The following is an 18,100-nucleotide window of genomic DNA, read 5'->3' on the forward strand; positions in this document are numbered from 1 at the left end:
ACGAGCGAGTCTATATATCATTCAGCAACAGGGGGTCAAGGGGGCCAGACAGTGTCCCAGGGAGCACAGTTAGAGCCTAAAGCCTCATTTGGGGATGTTTCTGAAAACACTTTTCTTCTTCTTCTTCTTCTTCTTTTTTTTTGTTAATTCCCTTAGAATTACTTTTACAAGTTTGATTGGACTACAACCAAAAAAAAAAAAAAACTAAACAAAACAAAAAAACCAACCTCACAAAGTGCTGTACTTCAGCCAGCTCTGCTCTGTAGTTTGATTGCTTTAATGGAGAGGCCATGTGTGGTGTCAGGGGTACAGGAGAAGGTGAAATGAAAGACAGTGGAGGAAGAAGAAAAACAAAAAAATCAACTCTTAGAACAGGACAGACAGGACAGCAGTCCGAACATCAACACTGTAAAGACAACTTTCAAGGACAAATCCTTCCTTCTCATGCCTTTTCTACAACCTCATCTTTCCAGCTGACGCTCTCCTACTCCCCTAAGTATGAAGCCACAATCCCAGCCTACAATACATCCAACTTGACTGGATTTTGGTTGGGTGGGTGAAGTTTTTGGTTTTGTTTTTTCATAAATTTAATGGGGTGGTCTTTTTAATGACAAAAATTTAACGGGGGTTAAGGCAATGCTTACCAACCTCCTGAAAAACTAACCTCCCTGCACACAAGCTGTATTTTTCAAGTCTCTGCTTGGTGACTTCTGATAAGATTCCTAAGGTTATGACTTAAAAGCTGTACACCATATTTCATTTTTAAGTGGTGCTTCTCCTTAGCAGGCTGCCAGATTTATTACTCCAAAAGCTTGGACTGCACAGAAAAGACCCCAAACAACTCTGAAGTGAGCAGTGCTAGTCCCTGCAAGTTGCTGTTGTGTAGCAGCGTCAACTGCCAGTAATCCCTCAACCATTTTTATAGTAAGGGTGTTTTCATACTGCACGGATGAAGCCTTTATGCTCTTGCTACAACTGCCTTAGACTCCATTTGATAGATCCTAGTGAGAAGCAGCCTCCCTCAATCCCTAGTACTGATAAATGAGGTAAAAAAAGGTAGAAGTTCAAAAGCCAAATCTTCCACAGTGGTGACGCCCAGGGAGGCACCGGTCGCACAGAGCAGCTCCTATCCTGCCAGGTTGGCGCTGGCGCTGCCCCGATGGCCCACTGCCTGGGCAGCGCAGCTCTGCGAGCGCCAGCTGAGCAACCAGAGCGTGAAAGACAGCAAATCCCTGTTTCACACCTACAGAAACAGGCTATGAAAGGTGTTACTCTGATTCTCTCTCACTTTGATCTGAAAATTCCCCTATTTCAAAAACAGTTAACGAAGGAACCTAAGCTGCTGAAGCCAATGGCAACTCTGTATTAATTTCCCTGCACTGTAGAAAGCAGTCAGCCTTGGTACATAATTTTCTACCAAACGACTAGACCTGTAGAAGTGCTGAACTTATAACATATAACATATGTATAACATATATGTAGACATATACATAAGCAGTGAAGACATAAGTTAATTTATTTGCGTTTTTTAAAAAAGGAAAGATCTCATTCTGTTTCACAGAGTTAAAATCAAATGATGGGGAGGAAGAGATATATCTTTCAGCTATTATGTTGTACTTTCTTTTTCAGGAAACCTAGAGAGACAGCAAATTTCTTACAGTTCTGAGTAGCATTTTCTTTCACCACTCACCATTCGCCTATGTAAACTATATTTCAACTCTTTATCAAAAAATTGCTAATTTTTTGCCTTCACGGCAAGAAAAGAAAGCATCAAAATAATTTGGGGCAGATCATTAGCACAAAATAGTAAAATCAACAGTGCTACACTGATCACATCAGCTGAACATACAGCCCTGGCAACCTGTTTTAAGGAAAACAGTTTGCTCCCACAATAACTTGGATAACCAAGTCATGGAGAATCCCAGAGAGGGTCTATGCATATGGTAAATTATCAGATTAGACTTTGGTCTCACCAATGTAACTTGTTTCCTTTGAAATAATATTGCTTGCCTTTGAATGAACAGATTGAGAAATAAGAAAACAAACAATAATTAGTTTTGTTAGATCCTATAAGGATCAGAAAAGTTAGAAATTGTGCCCTCCTTCCTTCATGCATTTCACAGTAACTGTAATCAAGTGATCACATATTTTTTTAATAAATTCATATGAAGATTCTTTAAAGAATGAACTAATGGAAGTACAATAATACCTAATCAATACCATTTATTTAAGCTAAAGAATGAAATCCTTTGTATTTTTCTCATCTGCTCTGTAAAGCAGATATTTATAATTTTCATTTATTYATATGAAAAACTCATGAAAGACATGTACCAGATTGCTTCTGACAGACTGCCATGTACTATTTCCAAATTCCAGTTAAGTGAAAAAGCAGAAAGATGACTAATGCAGAACTACTTACTTGAATTTACTCAACTCTGAAGAACTTGATAAAAAAGAGACTAGATACAAAACAGCACATGGCCAAATAGAATTAAAACCATATAGACTAGGTTATCCTTTGACATAACTCAGACCTCTCTCCACATGAAACAGAGCAGTTTAACTCCACATATTTGGAGACTTGGATAAATAGAATTGAAAAACCAGAACCTTTTCCAATTTCATCTCTTCCACTTTTTTTTCTTTCTTTTTTTTTTTAAGGTCTTGAGAAGGATTATATCCTTTCAACTTCTTCAAGTTTATAGCTGCTTACACTGGCAACACCTCACTGCTTAATGATAACCTACTGTGATATTTTCAGGAACAACTGCATGTAAAGAAAATACAGAGMAACTCTATTGTCTTAAGTTGCTCTGTGGCATGGGATTTAGGAAAACCCAATAAAGACACACTGCAATAGACTTGTTTAATGAAGGAACTGAATCTGACTTTTAAAATAAAAAAGCTGACATTCTGTAAGACAGCATCTCTTAGGCAAATAGTGGAGTGGTAACAGCTAGAGCAGAGAGGACGAGATGAAAGGTTCAGCACAACCAATTTGCTGAGTTTACACTTGAACTGACACATTTTAATGTAGCTAAAGTTATTTTTTTTCAAAACAGCATAACCAAAAGTATATTAGACAAAATTACCTCTGTAATTTTGATTTACCTCTGTTCAGCTAGAGCTTTTGCTGGCAGGGACATGTATCATAGTTTGTTTAAACGCCTACTAAGCATTTATAATCTCAAGCCATTGGTGTTAACCTTGCTGAAGTAGCTCYACCTCTTTGACATTCTTTTCTACTCCAATTCTTCTGATAACTTACTGCCTGAAACTCTTAATTCACATGTGCTAAAGAAGAATACATACTTGTAAATTATGATCATAGCAGAAGACACCACTGAAACACAAGCATATAAATTTAAATAGGAATATAAAACAACTGATCTGATACGAAGCAAAAATATCAATGCAGCATTGGAGATTGTGGCTGCTGGTTGCTTCTCTCCATACTGAACAACTCATTAGAGCAGTGACAGATTAATGGCATCATTAGCKTCTGCATTTTCTTTGCCTTTCTTTTCTCATTCTTTAACATAAACAATAAATACTAGTTGAACAGAAGCTCACCAGTGGAGTGTCTTTTCCTCCAACGATGCTGAGACCAAGGCCTGATCGACCCTTAGATATCTCTATAGTCATCTCCTGCCCCGGAACAATAGGACAAGTTGCTGGATCCGCAGGCAATGGAGGTGGAAAAATACCTACGAACATGAAAAGATGAAGAGGTGACTCATGCTATCAAGTGAGGAAACAAAAATGGCTAATGAAATAATATGAGCGCAACCAATTAATTCCCATGCTTTGCTCTTTACCTTTACAGATCTAAATTAAGATAGAAGATTATTCCGAGTTGCTTACTACGGAGTTCCTAAATGTCTGGGATGATATCTACCTTGGATATGACCTATATAGTTCAGATCATGATGTCCAAGTGTATTGCATTTAAGGTAGGTGAGGCAATATCACAACCCAGTGGAACAGACAGAGTTCCAGATTGCAGTATGCTCTGCACTGGAGAAAGTCAAGCCGTCGGTTAGACACGAAAAAGGAAGTGACTTCAGGTATACAGTATCACCATATTGCAAAGAACTACTCAAATGCAAAAGACAAGACTAGACAGTTGTGACACCTTTTTCCTCAGAACACATTATTAGCGCCATCACTCTGGCAATACGGAAGGGAACGATCAGTTCACTAACGCACTGGCCTGGCCTTTCCTTCTAAGGAGAGCACCGGATACTAAAAAGACAAAAACATCTCCTACGTTAGGGTACTAAATACATGCTGTGGTACTGAAAAAAATAATTGTTCATATTACGGCTGGTGACTTCTGCCTCTGGAGAAAGATAAGTAGGTGCTGGCACCAGGGATATCTCCTGTAAGCTGATCGGCAATTTTGCTGAAGATTTTGATTGTTTGATCTGACTGAAGACCTAAAAGCAAAGCAAAGTAGAAGCAAAATAGATAAATTATCAATAGCTGAGATGCATATTATGCTGAAATCATCCTTAGTTATTGATCATCACATCCTACTAAATCCGTTAAGTTAACAAGAGGGAAACAAATAACAGGAATAGGTGATGAACTGAAAACATTCTCTTTAAAACTGAGTGGCAAATCAGGCAGACTGGATAACTATGATTCCAGAAATGCTTGTGCAGAAGTATGGGCAGAACTCTCTCTCTCTGCCATGCCTCTCAAATGAAGTAGCTTGAAGCTTTTTCTTTACTTTTCTACTTTTCTTCTTTTCTTTTTCTCTCTTTCTTTCCTTCTTTTTTTTTTTTTTATACCAGGAAAGAACATCCTTGACATTAGCCAGTGTGATTTTCTCCATATGCTTAAAGAGAAGCAAGTCATTTTTGAAGTTTACCTCAAGAAAATTATTTTAATGTTTCCTCAAAAAAGAAACCAAAACAAAAACAAAACACCACTAACTGGTAGGATAAATCACAATCTTCAACTGAATTAAGYCCCCAGAAAATCTTATCAGTTAATTTAAACACACATACATTTTCTGGGAGCTGATCCTCCACTTCCTGCTGATCTACCAATGTTGGTTTGTCAACTTTGTATTTCACATCCTAAAAAATAAATAAAAAGTTAGGAGCATTAAAAATATCATATTTAATAAAATATCCACCAAAACTACAAATGAAGGTTCCAGTTGAACTCAGTGATGTTGCATCACACAAGCACATTTACAGCACAACATAAAGCTGAAGCCAAGAATTTAATAGAAGAGAATTAACATGAATTCTGGGGAATATCAGGAGCTACGAAAAAAACCGCATAACCTAAAATGTTGAAGGAGGGGATTTTGAGAGGGGATTATCCCACATTGTCTATGTTGTTCCTGAGGAATTGGGAACTCTAATTCCTCTAAAGGATATGGACCTGCAGCCCCTAGGAAGTCACGGGAGAACAGCTCCCATGCAAGGTGGAAGTGGATAGAGTTACATATTGAGCTTGGAGCATGCAGGCACCTGCACAGACCCTTCAGTGCCTATAGCCAGAAGAAATTCAAATTAATTTACTTCCCTCCCCCGACTCTTTTTTTCTGGCAGTTCTCAGCAGCATTGAGCATTCTGCTGGCATTTAAATAAAGTAACTGCTTATAATGCTTTGTCCCATCTCATGAACATCTCAAACAACGGCACTTCAATCACAGGCTCGTCTTGTGTCCTCATTTTCTTCCTTATGCTTGCAATTTCACTAAAGAGTATTTTTCTCTCCTATTTCTACAACTGCTAACAGCAGTCATGGGGTCTTGCCTTTGTTACCTCTTAGCCAAACCTAGGCCACTTTGATCACAATATCTAAACTCTATAAACCTCATATCCTAGTTTGCAGAAATGTTGCATATCTAACTTCAAACGATAAGCGATGCTCAGCATCAGAAGAATTTCTCATTAAGATAACTGTTCATACAYTGACAAAAAATTGTATTAAATTTTAAGTTACCAAGCTTGAAAATACTGGCCTTGTTTCCTGAAGTTTTACAAAATTAAATCTCCCAGTTCCAAAGGCCCTTCTCTCATATTTTTTTTTCTTTTATATTCCAAGCTTGCTCTAACTATAATTGTTATCTGTCCGGATAGCAAGAAAATCAGATAAAGTGATCTCACTCTATTATCAGAAGGGTCAGGGGAGAAATGGCAAATGTATTCTGTCATTTTATTAGAAATTGTTATAATGAACAAGGAAAATTATCTCATACCTTATTTTTTTTCATTCTGATACATGACTAAACTCTGAAACTTCATCTCACACATCTCSTAAGCACTGAACACCAACTTTTAAATCACTTAATCCTCTCCATTTACATCCAGATTATGTCAGAGGTACCTGGGCAAAATAAAAGATTTCTAATCCCTCAAGCACTGCATTGTGCACTCAGCATTTGTCATAAACCTGTGACTTGACTGGTTTAATCTAATTCGATTCCCTTAAATGCACTCAAAAGCATTTTCATAAAGCCCTTCCTACCTGCTGCTGCTTCAAGGACACGTTTTCCATCTGTGCTAAAACAGATTATTGTTCCAAGTTCAAGCAGGTTACAGAAAATGAACCCAGTCTCATAACCAACATCAGTTTAATTATCCTACCTACAGGACACTGAATTACGAAGACACTCTGCCAGGACACTAACGATGCAAGGTGTTTACGAGCACATTCAATTACCATCCAAAGCGTTTTCATCTTAGTAAAGATAAAAGTTCTGAGAGTATCACTTACTAGATTTTTAAAGAGCCTTCATGCATCATTTTTTTCCCAGTAACACCTCGTAGAAACCAAGACAGCTAATATCCTCAGAAAACCATGACTTTGTATCAGGTCACCTCAAACATCAGCTAATAAGCATGCATGTATTGCCTAACGCTTGCATCGGCTGCAGTTCAGGAACAGAGCTGTTTTCTTCTTCCCCATTATCGTCCAAGTCTATGATGATGTCCATTACACAACTTCGTATTTCATCAAGTGATGAAGTGACAACAGAAAGCATCTTGGGACAGACTGACAAATTTATCAGCAACAAACGGACTCAAAATGATCTGCATTTTTTTTTATTACATCTGTCACTTGGGTCAGACAATCTGTCCGTGCTTTGACATGTACACGCTTGTGGAACATTCTTGCTGATAAGACATAATTTTTATTTATTCAGTGAACTTGATCTTACATGTTGACTTTTACATTCCAAATTTCCCATGATATATTACTATGAAATTCAGTAACAATGGTGAAGTAGCATTACGCTCTAGTAGCAACCATCAGGCCTTGAAAAACAAGGCACTGTTGTCTTTTGCCTCAACAGTCACTAAAAGATTACAACAGAAATCTCTTTTCCTCAAAATAATGAGTTGTCCTGCGCTGCGCTGCAGCGTTAAAGTATTAATGCTGATATGACCACAAATCCATATTCTTCTGGTCTGATTACAACCAAATTAAAGCACCATTTACAAAAATAAGGTATCTTTCCTACAGATAATTGCCATATCCAGTCATGTAATTTTAAAATTCTGATTGAAATAAATCTCTAACTATAAAGCTTGCTGTCATGTCTGTCTCCWCTATTTCGCATCCATATATGACTCTTAATTTAAAGAGCTGGCCCATCTGAAATCATCAGGGAATGAGTGGTTGGATCTATAGGCATTCAAATTATTTTCTAAATCTCCCTCCTAGTCATTAAGTTTTTGGTATCTATTCATAAAAGCAACCTAACAGCTATTTGATGTCACAAGAAAAAATTAAGTGGAAAGATGAGACAGTTTTTCTTTTCTATTTTCTATTCCAAGTAAAGTGTGTATGATACTTCCCTCACATGGAGCTTCTCAACAAATATATGCCCAGTCTTCTGTTATCTTTCTGCCATTGTGCTATTCTGGACAACTCTTATTGCCAAAGTTTTAGCTTTTAATTATTATTTTAACTTTCAGTCTAAAATACTGTAACTTCTACCTTCTGGCTCAAATGTTCCCTTCCTTCTTCCTTTATCAAGTCCAAAAGGAGCTGCCAATACCTTCTGCCTTCCCAGTTGTTCCAGTGGCATGTTCCCTCCATGCCTATCTTAGATTTGTTTTCTTTTCATTAAATTAATGCTACAACTATTCAAAAAAACTGCACAGCTTCACAGCACTGTGACCCTTTTTGTGTAATATATTTTCTATCTTTTTTCCACTTACGACTTGTGCATTTTTTTGTATTACTTTATAATTGTTAAAAAGTTCCTTGGTAAATTGAGTAAGAAGAGTAGCAAAAGCAGGTAAATTATACCTGCAAATGCATACTATAAAGCTCTGATTCATTTATCTTCAAGCCCATCAAAGGATTTTTCTGTACAAGGTTACAAATACCAGTACAAACAGTCAATATTTTTTGTAATCCATCAAGAACATAAACAAATCAGTTGYACATGGGTGGTTAATTCTAGTGCTTGAATCCCATGCAACACTTCCTAGATTTTGGATTTCATAGACTTGTTAATTAAATGCTTACTAGTAATAGGAGGTCACAYACAACTCATATTCTCAATATCCAGGCCAGTCCTTGCAAAAGCAAGGAGCAGAAAGAGAGCTAAGAAAAACAATCCAAAAACATCAGGTTTCCTTTGTTGAAGACTGCACACACAAACTGTGCATGCACAGCAAGTCCCATCTAAAGCATTCCTTGACAAAAGTAGACTGCTGGGGAAAARGCTTATCTCAGTAAATTTTATGAACCTCTATGTTAGTCACTCTTCAGCATATTTAGTAGTTTTCCATTTTAAACTTTTAACACAGAGTCCAAAAAAAGAGATTAAGGCTATACCCTAAAGGGCTTTCAGATTTCTGATAATGCACAATCCTGACATACTAAACAACAAAAAACCTCATCTCTATCAATGAGAAGTTCAGTATTTATTACAGTGCACATTGACAGTACCACATTAAATAAGAAGTTATGGGCTTGATGCAGAAATTACTGAGGGAAACTCTATAGCTGTTATTCAGGAGGCAAGACTAGATTATCATAATAGCCATTTTGGCCTTAGAATTTATGAAGCTATGAATATAAATAAGAATATAATTTACAGATCCCATTTTTTTCTGAAGTTTGTCACACACTGATAGCAAACTCTCAATTCAATATTGTAACAAATTATACTGACTTCTTAATCTCATGAAAACATGTGAAGAGAACTGTGCCTGTATATAAAGCTAAAATCTAGATTCTCCTCTTACTTTTATGTACTAAATGTAATTCTACAAAAACGTGCTGTAATACTTCAACATAAAGTCAGATAGAAAACAAATCATGCCAACAAGTCTGCATCTTCTAAGCTCAGATCATAATTAAATATTGCTTTAAAGCCACTTACAGCTTTGATGGATTCCTCATCAGTCAAGCTTTTCATGACAACTTCCAAGCTGGTGTCTTCTTTACTGTTTGCAGGTTCAGTGCCACCATGATCCTGGTAGAAAGAATTGATGCCAGTTTTTAATCAGAGCTACGATCCCCCATATTAGCTAAAGATAAAAGTAGACAACTGGAAACTTTTCTTTCATTTTTCTAAAGAAGTATCAGCATAAAGAAATTTTTAAAAAGAAAATTATACAATTAAAGCACTCTGATCTCAGGAGTTAAATAAGCAATGCAAGTTTTGTAAGACAGACCTCAGTCTCCAGTTGGCCAACCTGAAATATTGCAAGGCAGTCCACTGCTAACAGTTAGCAGCAAATCTGGGCCAAATTTCAAGTTGGACTAATCCCTTTAAAATGTAAAAATTGAACCTGAGGGGGCCAGTACCAGCAAGACTGAGTGCTCTTCCCCTGGGGCAATAGCTAAGGCCTGATTAGAGCCAGGTTACAGCACGTTTAGCTCAGTTGGTTAGAGCGTGGTGCTGCTAATGCAAAGGTTGTGGGTTTAATCCCCGTATGGGCTATGCTGAGGGTTGGACTAGATGATCTCCAGAGGTCCCTTCCAACCTGACCATTCTATGGTTCTATGATACGCGGCCACCGGGCTGGGCAGGCTTAYGCCAGCACTGCAGCACAAGCCTCAGCTTCAAGTGTAAATGCAGCCACACAGTTCAAGCACTTCTGTATATTACAGTGAGAACACTGCAAACAGCATTCAAGGGTAACTACTAAAGAACCAACAAATGAAACTAATATGCCAAAAGACAGGTATTTTCTGTAAGAGGTGCTACAGAGCTTCCTTGTGCAGAAGGTCTAGCTTTGAACATGTGCAGTACACCTATGCCACTGCTGCAGAAGGAGATTATGATCCAAAGGAAACAAGTTTTTCCCTTTCTGTATAGGAATCCCAATAAAAATGGCCTTTAAAACAAAAAATACTACATAGAAAAGCTTGTCTGATCAGGATTTTCTGATATTTTCTCTATATAATAACGAGGATATATTTAAGAAACATATGTTTGGAAGAAAAATTGTTTCCTTCCCATACCAACAATCAAAGTTAAGATAGATAGGAAATAGMGTATTTCGGGGAAGTGGCTGAGTTAAGAGTTTAAAGCCTTCGCTCTGTATCTGGAGCTATTCTCTCCTGCAAAGCAAAATGGACTTTCTATGACACCAAATTTTGAGATTATTACTCCCCAAAGTGAAGCTATTTCTGACTTCTCATTAAACATTGCCCAACCAAAGGTAAAATGGGAATTATGCAATTGGTGTCCTGACCACCATCTAAGGAGACCAACTAATTCTCTTTTCTGGAGAAGGCTTACTCTGTCCAGTACTGCAAGAGAGCTGTACTCCATTAATGAGACACATTATGGAAGGGGCAGCTCTCTGATCACTGCAACTTCCTGAAAACAGAGCTTTTAGATTAATTAATTACATTGGTTTTGGTGTTTTGCCATAGTATTACACCAAATTGCAGTCACATTCTGTCCGACAGCTCTGTGTAACAAAATAAGATCTGTCTGTGTTTTATGGAATATTTACTGTTTAGCATTTTCCATAATAAAATAACTTAATAAGCATCAAGTCTTAAACTGAAGAAAATTAACACAATAGCATGAGGTAATTATGGTACCCTAATATTCTGTTAAAGAAGCTGGCTATTTTTTTTTATGATCCGACACCTTTCACAAACAGTGTAAATAACACACATTATTTAGTCAGTTTTTCATGATACAAGGCACAGTCAGCATTTTTTTTTAAAGACACAAACAGTTGGCAAAAGAAAAGCTCTATCAGTTTCTATGCACTGACAGTATCTTTTGGCTACATACATTTTACAGGTTAAGGGGAAAAAAAAAGATAATTAAGTCAAAACCTGCATTTACTCAAGAAGCAGACACAGCACAAATGGTGAGAGCTTCCACCACCGTGTGAAGCTCAGTCGACAAGCAACTACCTTGCAAGGCAAAGGTAGCCTATGAGACTGACGTCGGGTTTCTGTGTGCTGGGAGATTGCAACTACAGGCAGTCAACCACAGAAGAGAACGTGACTACCTAAAGCTTTGTAGCACATCAGGAAGATAGATACAAAATAAAGCTGGGAAGAAAAGTAGAGATTAAAGCAAAGATGAAACTTGGGCTGTGTAAATCATAGACTGAGTTGAACACAGCAACAGCAGCTTCCTCTTGGAATACGTTGCTTTTATRAAGGGAGGAAGAAAAGCCCAAGCAGTATCTAAAAATGACGTGGAATCAAACAAAAAACTAAGCAGCTCTTAGCGCCAGTCTTGAACATAGCTATAGCTGTATGGGAACAGCATAATGTTAAAGCAATATGCATTACCTACACATGCACAGTGCTGTAGGAAAACAGTAATGTTTATTGAAATACCAGGAGTCTAATGTCTTTGAATTTATCAATTCAAGGCAAGACTAAACCCCAACTGAATTATAAAATATGTTTTGCCTTATTAGCTCAAATAAAAATACAATTAAAAAGCAACAGCCAAGCTAACCACATGCTTTATCTAGAAAATTTCGTTACACTATATCAGGATGTCAGAACGATAACAACGTAGTGACACTGCAAGGATTCATGATGCACAAGAGAGCAATCAGTCGACACTGGGACTGAGGCAGCAACTACAACAATATCACCACACCGAGGAAGCTTTTGTGTTGAACGACCGTCTACCGCAATACTGTGCGCAAAAGCTCCCTGCCTAAACYGCTTGCTTCTGCTCCTGGGACATGGCACAAAGCTGTTGGTCACCCTAATTCTTTTTTATGGACCTAGAGAGGAAGATAATATTGCTCTGGAGGAGCTGAAATGGACAAGGTGTGAGCCTTCCCCTGAAAAATAGTTGTTTCTGTGCTGTTGTGGGATACCCACATTTCAGGCAAAAGATCCTCACCTCAGCTACACCAGTGGTAGAAAAGGAAACAGGTTTCATTCAGAGATTTGTTGTCCCCCTGYACGGCAATAAACACTTTAATGCCTGCCACTTAGTACCATGCCAACTTTCAGTAATAATGAGAACAATAATAATAATAAAAAAAAAGACAGGGGAAAACACACCTATTGGGTCAAGTTGCTACCTAATGCATTTTATGATTCAGGGTTTAATTAGACAAGGCACTTGAATTTATAATGAACTGCTAATTACAATTAGTCTATCTAGTTCAGCAAAACCGAATTAAAAACAAAAAAACAAAAAAACAAAAAAAAAAAGAAAAAACCCACCAACCTTACCTCAATAGAAGAGTGAGAGCTGGAAGGCAATGGGAAAGGAGTAACAGCCATCTGATTGACTGCATCTTCATTTCTGTAAAACAGAAAGCAACATATTAGACGCTAAACTATAATGCCCAAACTTTTCTTTTGTGTTGGTTTTGCCCATTAAGAAAATACTGTTACCAGGGTAAAAATAAACTGTKTCTTACCAGAAATATCAGCTTAGAAAAGTCCTTCATTTTTGTTTGTGTTCTTTGCTAGTAAACAGATTATATCACTTTTTGGGACCACAGTATTTTCCTCTGAGAAATACTAATATTGAATACTTTGGAAATCTAATTTAGTGTGGATTGTCAGAGGAAGCATTTGGAGTTTACGTCCCCTATTCATCAATAGGGCAAAGAAAGCATCCCAGGAGGAACAATTCAGGACACCTGTGCTAAACAGAGAAGTAGATTCAGGTGATGCTTATCATTATGTCCAAAATATGTTTGAATAAGTGGACAATTAAAAGAATAAAATATAGGAAATTAAAACACATTTTTTAGAATTATATATGTATTTCTTTTTCTTCTACTACTACATATTTTGAAGTCTCTTCAGAAAGGAAGTCCTTCAAGTCTAACATTTAGGAATGTAATATTAAAACTTGCTCTTACATCACTCAGTCTTCTTTATAGTCACAGCTACCCCATCATGCAACCTTTACTGAGCTCTGCATCAAAGCAGGGTTTTTGACTCCAYTGCTCCTGCTGGAAAGCACTGCAAGTCCTCTGGGTGCTAATACTTCCGTAGCCTCCTCTAATGTTGTCTATATTCATTAATAACTTCTTTACACTTGCCTAATGTACACATTGCTGAAATACATATTAGTAATACACCTACTACCTGTTTTTACCTAAATAGCTTTCTTTTTCTTTTTTGTTTATATTTCTTGTGGTCTTCTCTGAAAGATTCAATATTAAAACTTGGAAGAATTTTTAGAAAATGTAAGAAGAAAAAAGAGATGAACATTAATTCCCCCCATGTATAAACCAAGTATTTTTTAAAAGATGTATATTATGTATGGCCTCTTTTTCCTTCCTCTTTAACATGCATTCCCAATTAAACATCTAATTACTTTGTAACTTTTTCTTATAAATACCATTCTGCCTTGCTAATGTTTTTATTCCAATGTCATTTACAGTTATTTGGCTTGTGAAATTAGCTCTGCATTTTTTTGGCCCTTATAAAAATCAAACTAAGTAAAATATGATTTATGTAACATTGCTGCAACATATGAGATATGAAAAAGACTCCAAATTTTGCATCAAAAACTGTATTAATGCACCTCTCTTTCTTGGGTGAGCAGAACACAGAAGGCAGCAACATGATGCAAACCYTGTTTTGCTAAAAATTAAGTAATGCCACCCAGCCTCTACTCACGGAAAGAAGAGGGAGGAGGAAGCGATAATGTTGCCACTTTGTAAAAGCAGAGCTTGAGATGAAAGGATTTGACTTCTTACGCAATGGGTCTGCTGGGTTTGATTTCTGGTCCCACCTACATTTCAGATTACCTTACCAAAAGCACTTTCCCCCCCCCTCCTTCTTTAATTTTTAGAATAAAATATTAGCTCAGTACGTGCTTAAAATTGCTTAATGGAAATGTCTGGAAGAACAAAGTCTGATTCTAACCCTGAAGAGTTAAACACATGAAGCTAGTATGTCCTGATCACTGAAAGACAACATTATAAATCAATAGCTCTCAGCAGAGCAGAGGATGGGAAATTAAATCACAGGCATTTGAAGTGATAAATCCTGCATGCAAAGGTTGGGGAATTCATTTACTTATCTTCAACCAAACAGCCATACAGTTCAAACAAACCGACCATTGTTGTGCTCGCTCTCAGCCTCTCCTCCAGGTCCTGCTCAAAGCCTTGCAACAACCAGAAACGATGCTAAGATCAGAGCTACTGTGGCCAGTGATACAGAAACACGCTTGCAGGAGGCCAGGAAGAAATCTAAGAAGCGCAGAGAATCAAACACATGCATTTCATACGCACTTCACAATTCAAGTGCATCTCATTTTACCCTGTAGAGCATATTAAGCAAGGACGCTTTTCTTCCTCTTTTATCTGCTTGAGATACCAATCTCATGTTGCTCTCCAGCCTGTAAGAGTAAATCAGCAAATCTAAGGTGTCCAAGAGACCTAGCAATTTTTGCCCAACTACAGAGATTTTTCTGACAAGGCTTTACACCTACAAACCTCAGAAAAATGGACAATACTTCTGCAGCTTACYGTGCAGGCTGCCTAACTTGCAGGTAGGAGCAAACTTGAAAATAACAAGTCATATATAAACCTTTGTTAGAAATATCTTTCTAAAAATTGCTACTCCTGGACTTCACTATCTGCATTACAAAGTGCAATGCACCTAATTATATAAACTAGGTTCTACTGTGTATATACACACAGAATGGTTTTCCCCATCATTAGGCTAACATTTTTATGCAGTTTTAAATGGAGGGGCATTTTTATTCTKTAGAATAAAAACTTTTTCCCCAGGAAAAAGCCCCTTCCAAAATAAAACCCTCAAACCCCCAAAAACACAAGGTTACAAAATGCCACAACTTGTAATCTCCCCCTGCTTGGACTCATACATATTTAAATACTTCAATGCTGCTTCAAAGGAGCCTGCTTCAAAGCAGTATCAAAGTGGGAACATATTTTAAAGTGACAGATCTAATAATAAATTGCTCTTTTTGCTCTCCACTTCTGCAAGTGTTGTTGATTAAAACATGAATTTATTTACAACAAAAAGAACCAGCTTAGAAGTCTGAACATATTCAAATTACAGTGACAATGAACATTCAATATGTTTGCCAATAGTTGCTACATTATAACCTCAGAGCAAGCTGTTCTCAGATGCCAGTGTTCAATACTGCTCGCAGTTACGTGCCTGAACCCTTTGGAGCCAGGACASAGCTGCAGGCTTGCAAGGTGGAAGCAGTGCACAACGCAAGTCGTGCAGCGGGCCAGCTTCGCTCTGCCCCACTGCCGCTCTGCAAACACGGTAAGCACACACCGCTCTTGGTTCAGCTCTTCTACCAGTTCACAGCACAAACCGGGACGGGAGTCCGCCGCCTTGCCGAGCTCACGTACAGAAGAGCTGCTTGTATCTCATCAACTACATTCAGCCCAACAGGGAATTACTCACTTGGAGGCAGTAGGTCCTCCCACAAATACTTGCATTGCTTGCAACCTCTCAGGATGATCTTCTAAGGGAAAATGGGAGTGAGATCTGGCTGGAGATCAGAGTGCCTACTGGTTGTACCAATATGAGTAAACGGAGCTCAGTCCTAAAGAAACAAGAAGCTTTCCTCATCACAAAGGGTAAGAGAAAGTAAGATCAAAGCAATAAATATATACGTGGCAGAGACCCTTTAAAGTTTAGAAAAACTCATGTACTCTCAGATTTATTTGCTTAAATTGCTGTATGTATTCACTATATTTGTCTTCTTTCTACTCTTAAACAGAACCTCGGGACATCCCCCTCCCTTTACCACTGACTGGAGAGAAAAAATTCGTGCAAGTTTTGCTCCAGTCAGTAACTGCACCTCCAGTGACAGCRGAGACATGCAGCAGTATTGGTATCACTGACTGATAGTCAGCTTGCACAAACACATGCCACAGGGAGCCTACACAAATATAAATATTGCGGGATTTCTCATTCCACACGGTCTGAAAGCGAGCCTGAAGGAAAGGTAACATTGTCTGCTGTGAGGCTTCAGCTGACTTTGCCCTGCACGTACTGCGCTGCGCTTCTCCAAAAGCTCTCCGGGGCACGTTGGAGAAATCTCGCACACCGCTGTCACGTGAAATGTTCTGCTCTGAAGCATTTCAGAAAGGTATCTTTCCAAAGATCTGAAACAGAAGTCATAGCCTCAGCCAAATCCAGTTTTTTCATTTGCTCATCAACCTCTTAACATTTGTAATTCTTTCATTCAGGTTCCCTGTCTTCCTTCAGGGACTTTTTCTGTTTTCCACTTTAATTACCCATAAGCGTCTGGGGTTTGTGTTGGTTATAGCTGCCACTATCATGTAACACTAAGCAAATAAAATAATTACTGAGCATACAGAACTTCACCTAACACTGAGCATCTTGATAAGATAGCGTCCAAACTTCTTCTATAGTCAGTACAAAACCAAGACGACTCCAAAGGGCAGTTTACCCCAGCACCTAAATGACCTAATTTCGGGTTGGATAAACTGCATCACCCTATGGAGGTTCCTGCCAACTATTCACTGATCACAGAAAAAGACTAGACGACTGCGAGATGGTCAAGGTAAGGGATGTGGACCTCCAGTCAAACTCTTTGCAACTACATAATTCATCGACATGAAACAGATCATTCTGCAGTGGCTTTGTAGGGGTCTGTGGCTGCTGTTTGGGAATACAAAATATGTCAAGAATCAGGAGCAAAATCTAATACCTTGTATGCAGTTGCATGGTATTTTAGTTAGAACAGATCTCAAGAGCAAGGAACTGAACAGTGTTTGGTCAGTAATCTTATGACTTCTAAGGATTTTGGCTGTAGTACCAGGCTGCAGATTATTGACATACCCACATTATCCACTTCCTGTGTTTTCAGCAAGAAAAAAAAAAAAAAAAAAGACAGGTCAAGGTTTCCTGTAAAAATCGTTTTTCCTATAAAAGTTTATTTGGAGAAGAAGAGCTGCAGGAAAGCTGAATGCTGGAAAGGCACACAGAATTTTTGCTTTGGATGGGTCAAGACAAGACCTTTGTATTGTGCATCACCTGGAAAAATCTTTTCTGCTAACAGCAGGAACAGTCTTGCTCTTCACTTCCCCTGCACTCACTGTTAACTATGTAAGAACTGAATTAATACATGGACTTTAAATATGTAATTAATGTTCACTTAACCTGCACTTTAGGTCATGAAAGGTTTAAGAGAGATCAGTTACTTTACGTCCTTGACTGTGGACTCATTCATACATATGTACTCTGGTAAGGAAATAGCTCTGCAGAAAACAGGAAAAGAATTTCCAGCTTGTATGCAATGTGGCTGGCAAGAGCTTATTTTAAAAAAGACTGCCCACATGAAAGATCCCAGTCAAAACAACTGAAAAACAGAGCTTATACTTTTAAAACACAACTAATTATGTAATGTAGAATGAATTTAAAGCAAAACTTATTTCCAAACCACGAAAATGTCTTGATTCCTGATATACAACAACATGACTTACAGAGGCTCTAAAAGTAGAGCAAAGATGCAGTGAAAAAGTCATAGCAATGGTAAGTGTTGAACAGCACCATGAGCTTTCTCCTTTCACTGTGAACTGGCCCAATCTTCTAGCCACCGTCCTCACTTTACCCATCCTTGGACAAAACGCAACGATCCCTTCTCTGCATGTCATCATAAATAACAAATGATTAGTCTTTACAATTACAC

The 18,100-nt window shown here is 37.9% G+C and overlaps 1 protein-coding gene across 1 annotated transcript in view; it reads right to left on the reverse strand.

The window, feature by feature from the left end:
• PATJ (PATJ crumbs cell polarity complex component) overlaps nt 1–18,100 on the reverse strand; it is a 157,126-nt gene that overhangs the window by 32,180 nt on the left and 106,846 nt on the right. Inside the window, exons 29-33 of the mRNA XM_085306074.1 lie at nt 12,667–12,739; nt 9,368–9,460; nt 5,016–5,087; nt 4,325–4,439; nt 3,574–3,707 (exon numbers count right to left, since the gene is read on the reverse strand). Coding sequence (XP_085162200.1) covers nt 3,574–3,707; nt 4,325–4,439; nt 5,016–5,087; nt 9,368–9,460; nt 12,667–12,739 — 487 coding nt within the window. The remainder of the gene's footprint in view (nt 1–3,573; nt 3,708–4,324; nt 4,440–5,015; nt 5,088–9,367; nt 9,461–12,666; nt 12,740–18,100) is intronic.

This window comes from Rhea americana, unplaced genomic scaffold (genome assembly GCF_003343005.1).
Source record: "Rhea americana isolate MKP2758 unplaced genomic scaffold, rheAme1 scaffold_230, whole genome shotgun sequence".
Lineage (NCBI taxonomy): Eukaryota > Metazoa > Chordata > Aves > Rheiformes > Rheidae > Rhea > Rhea americana.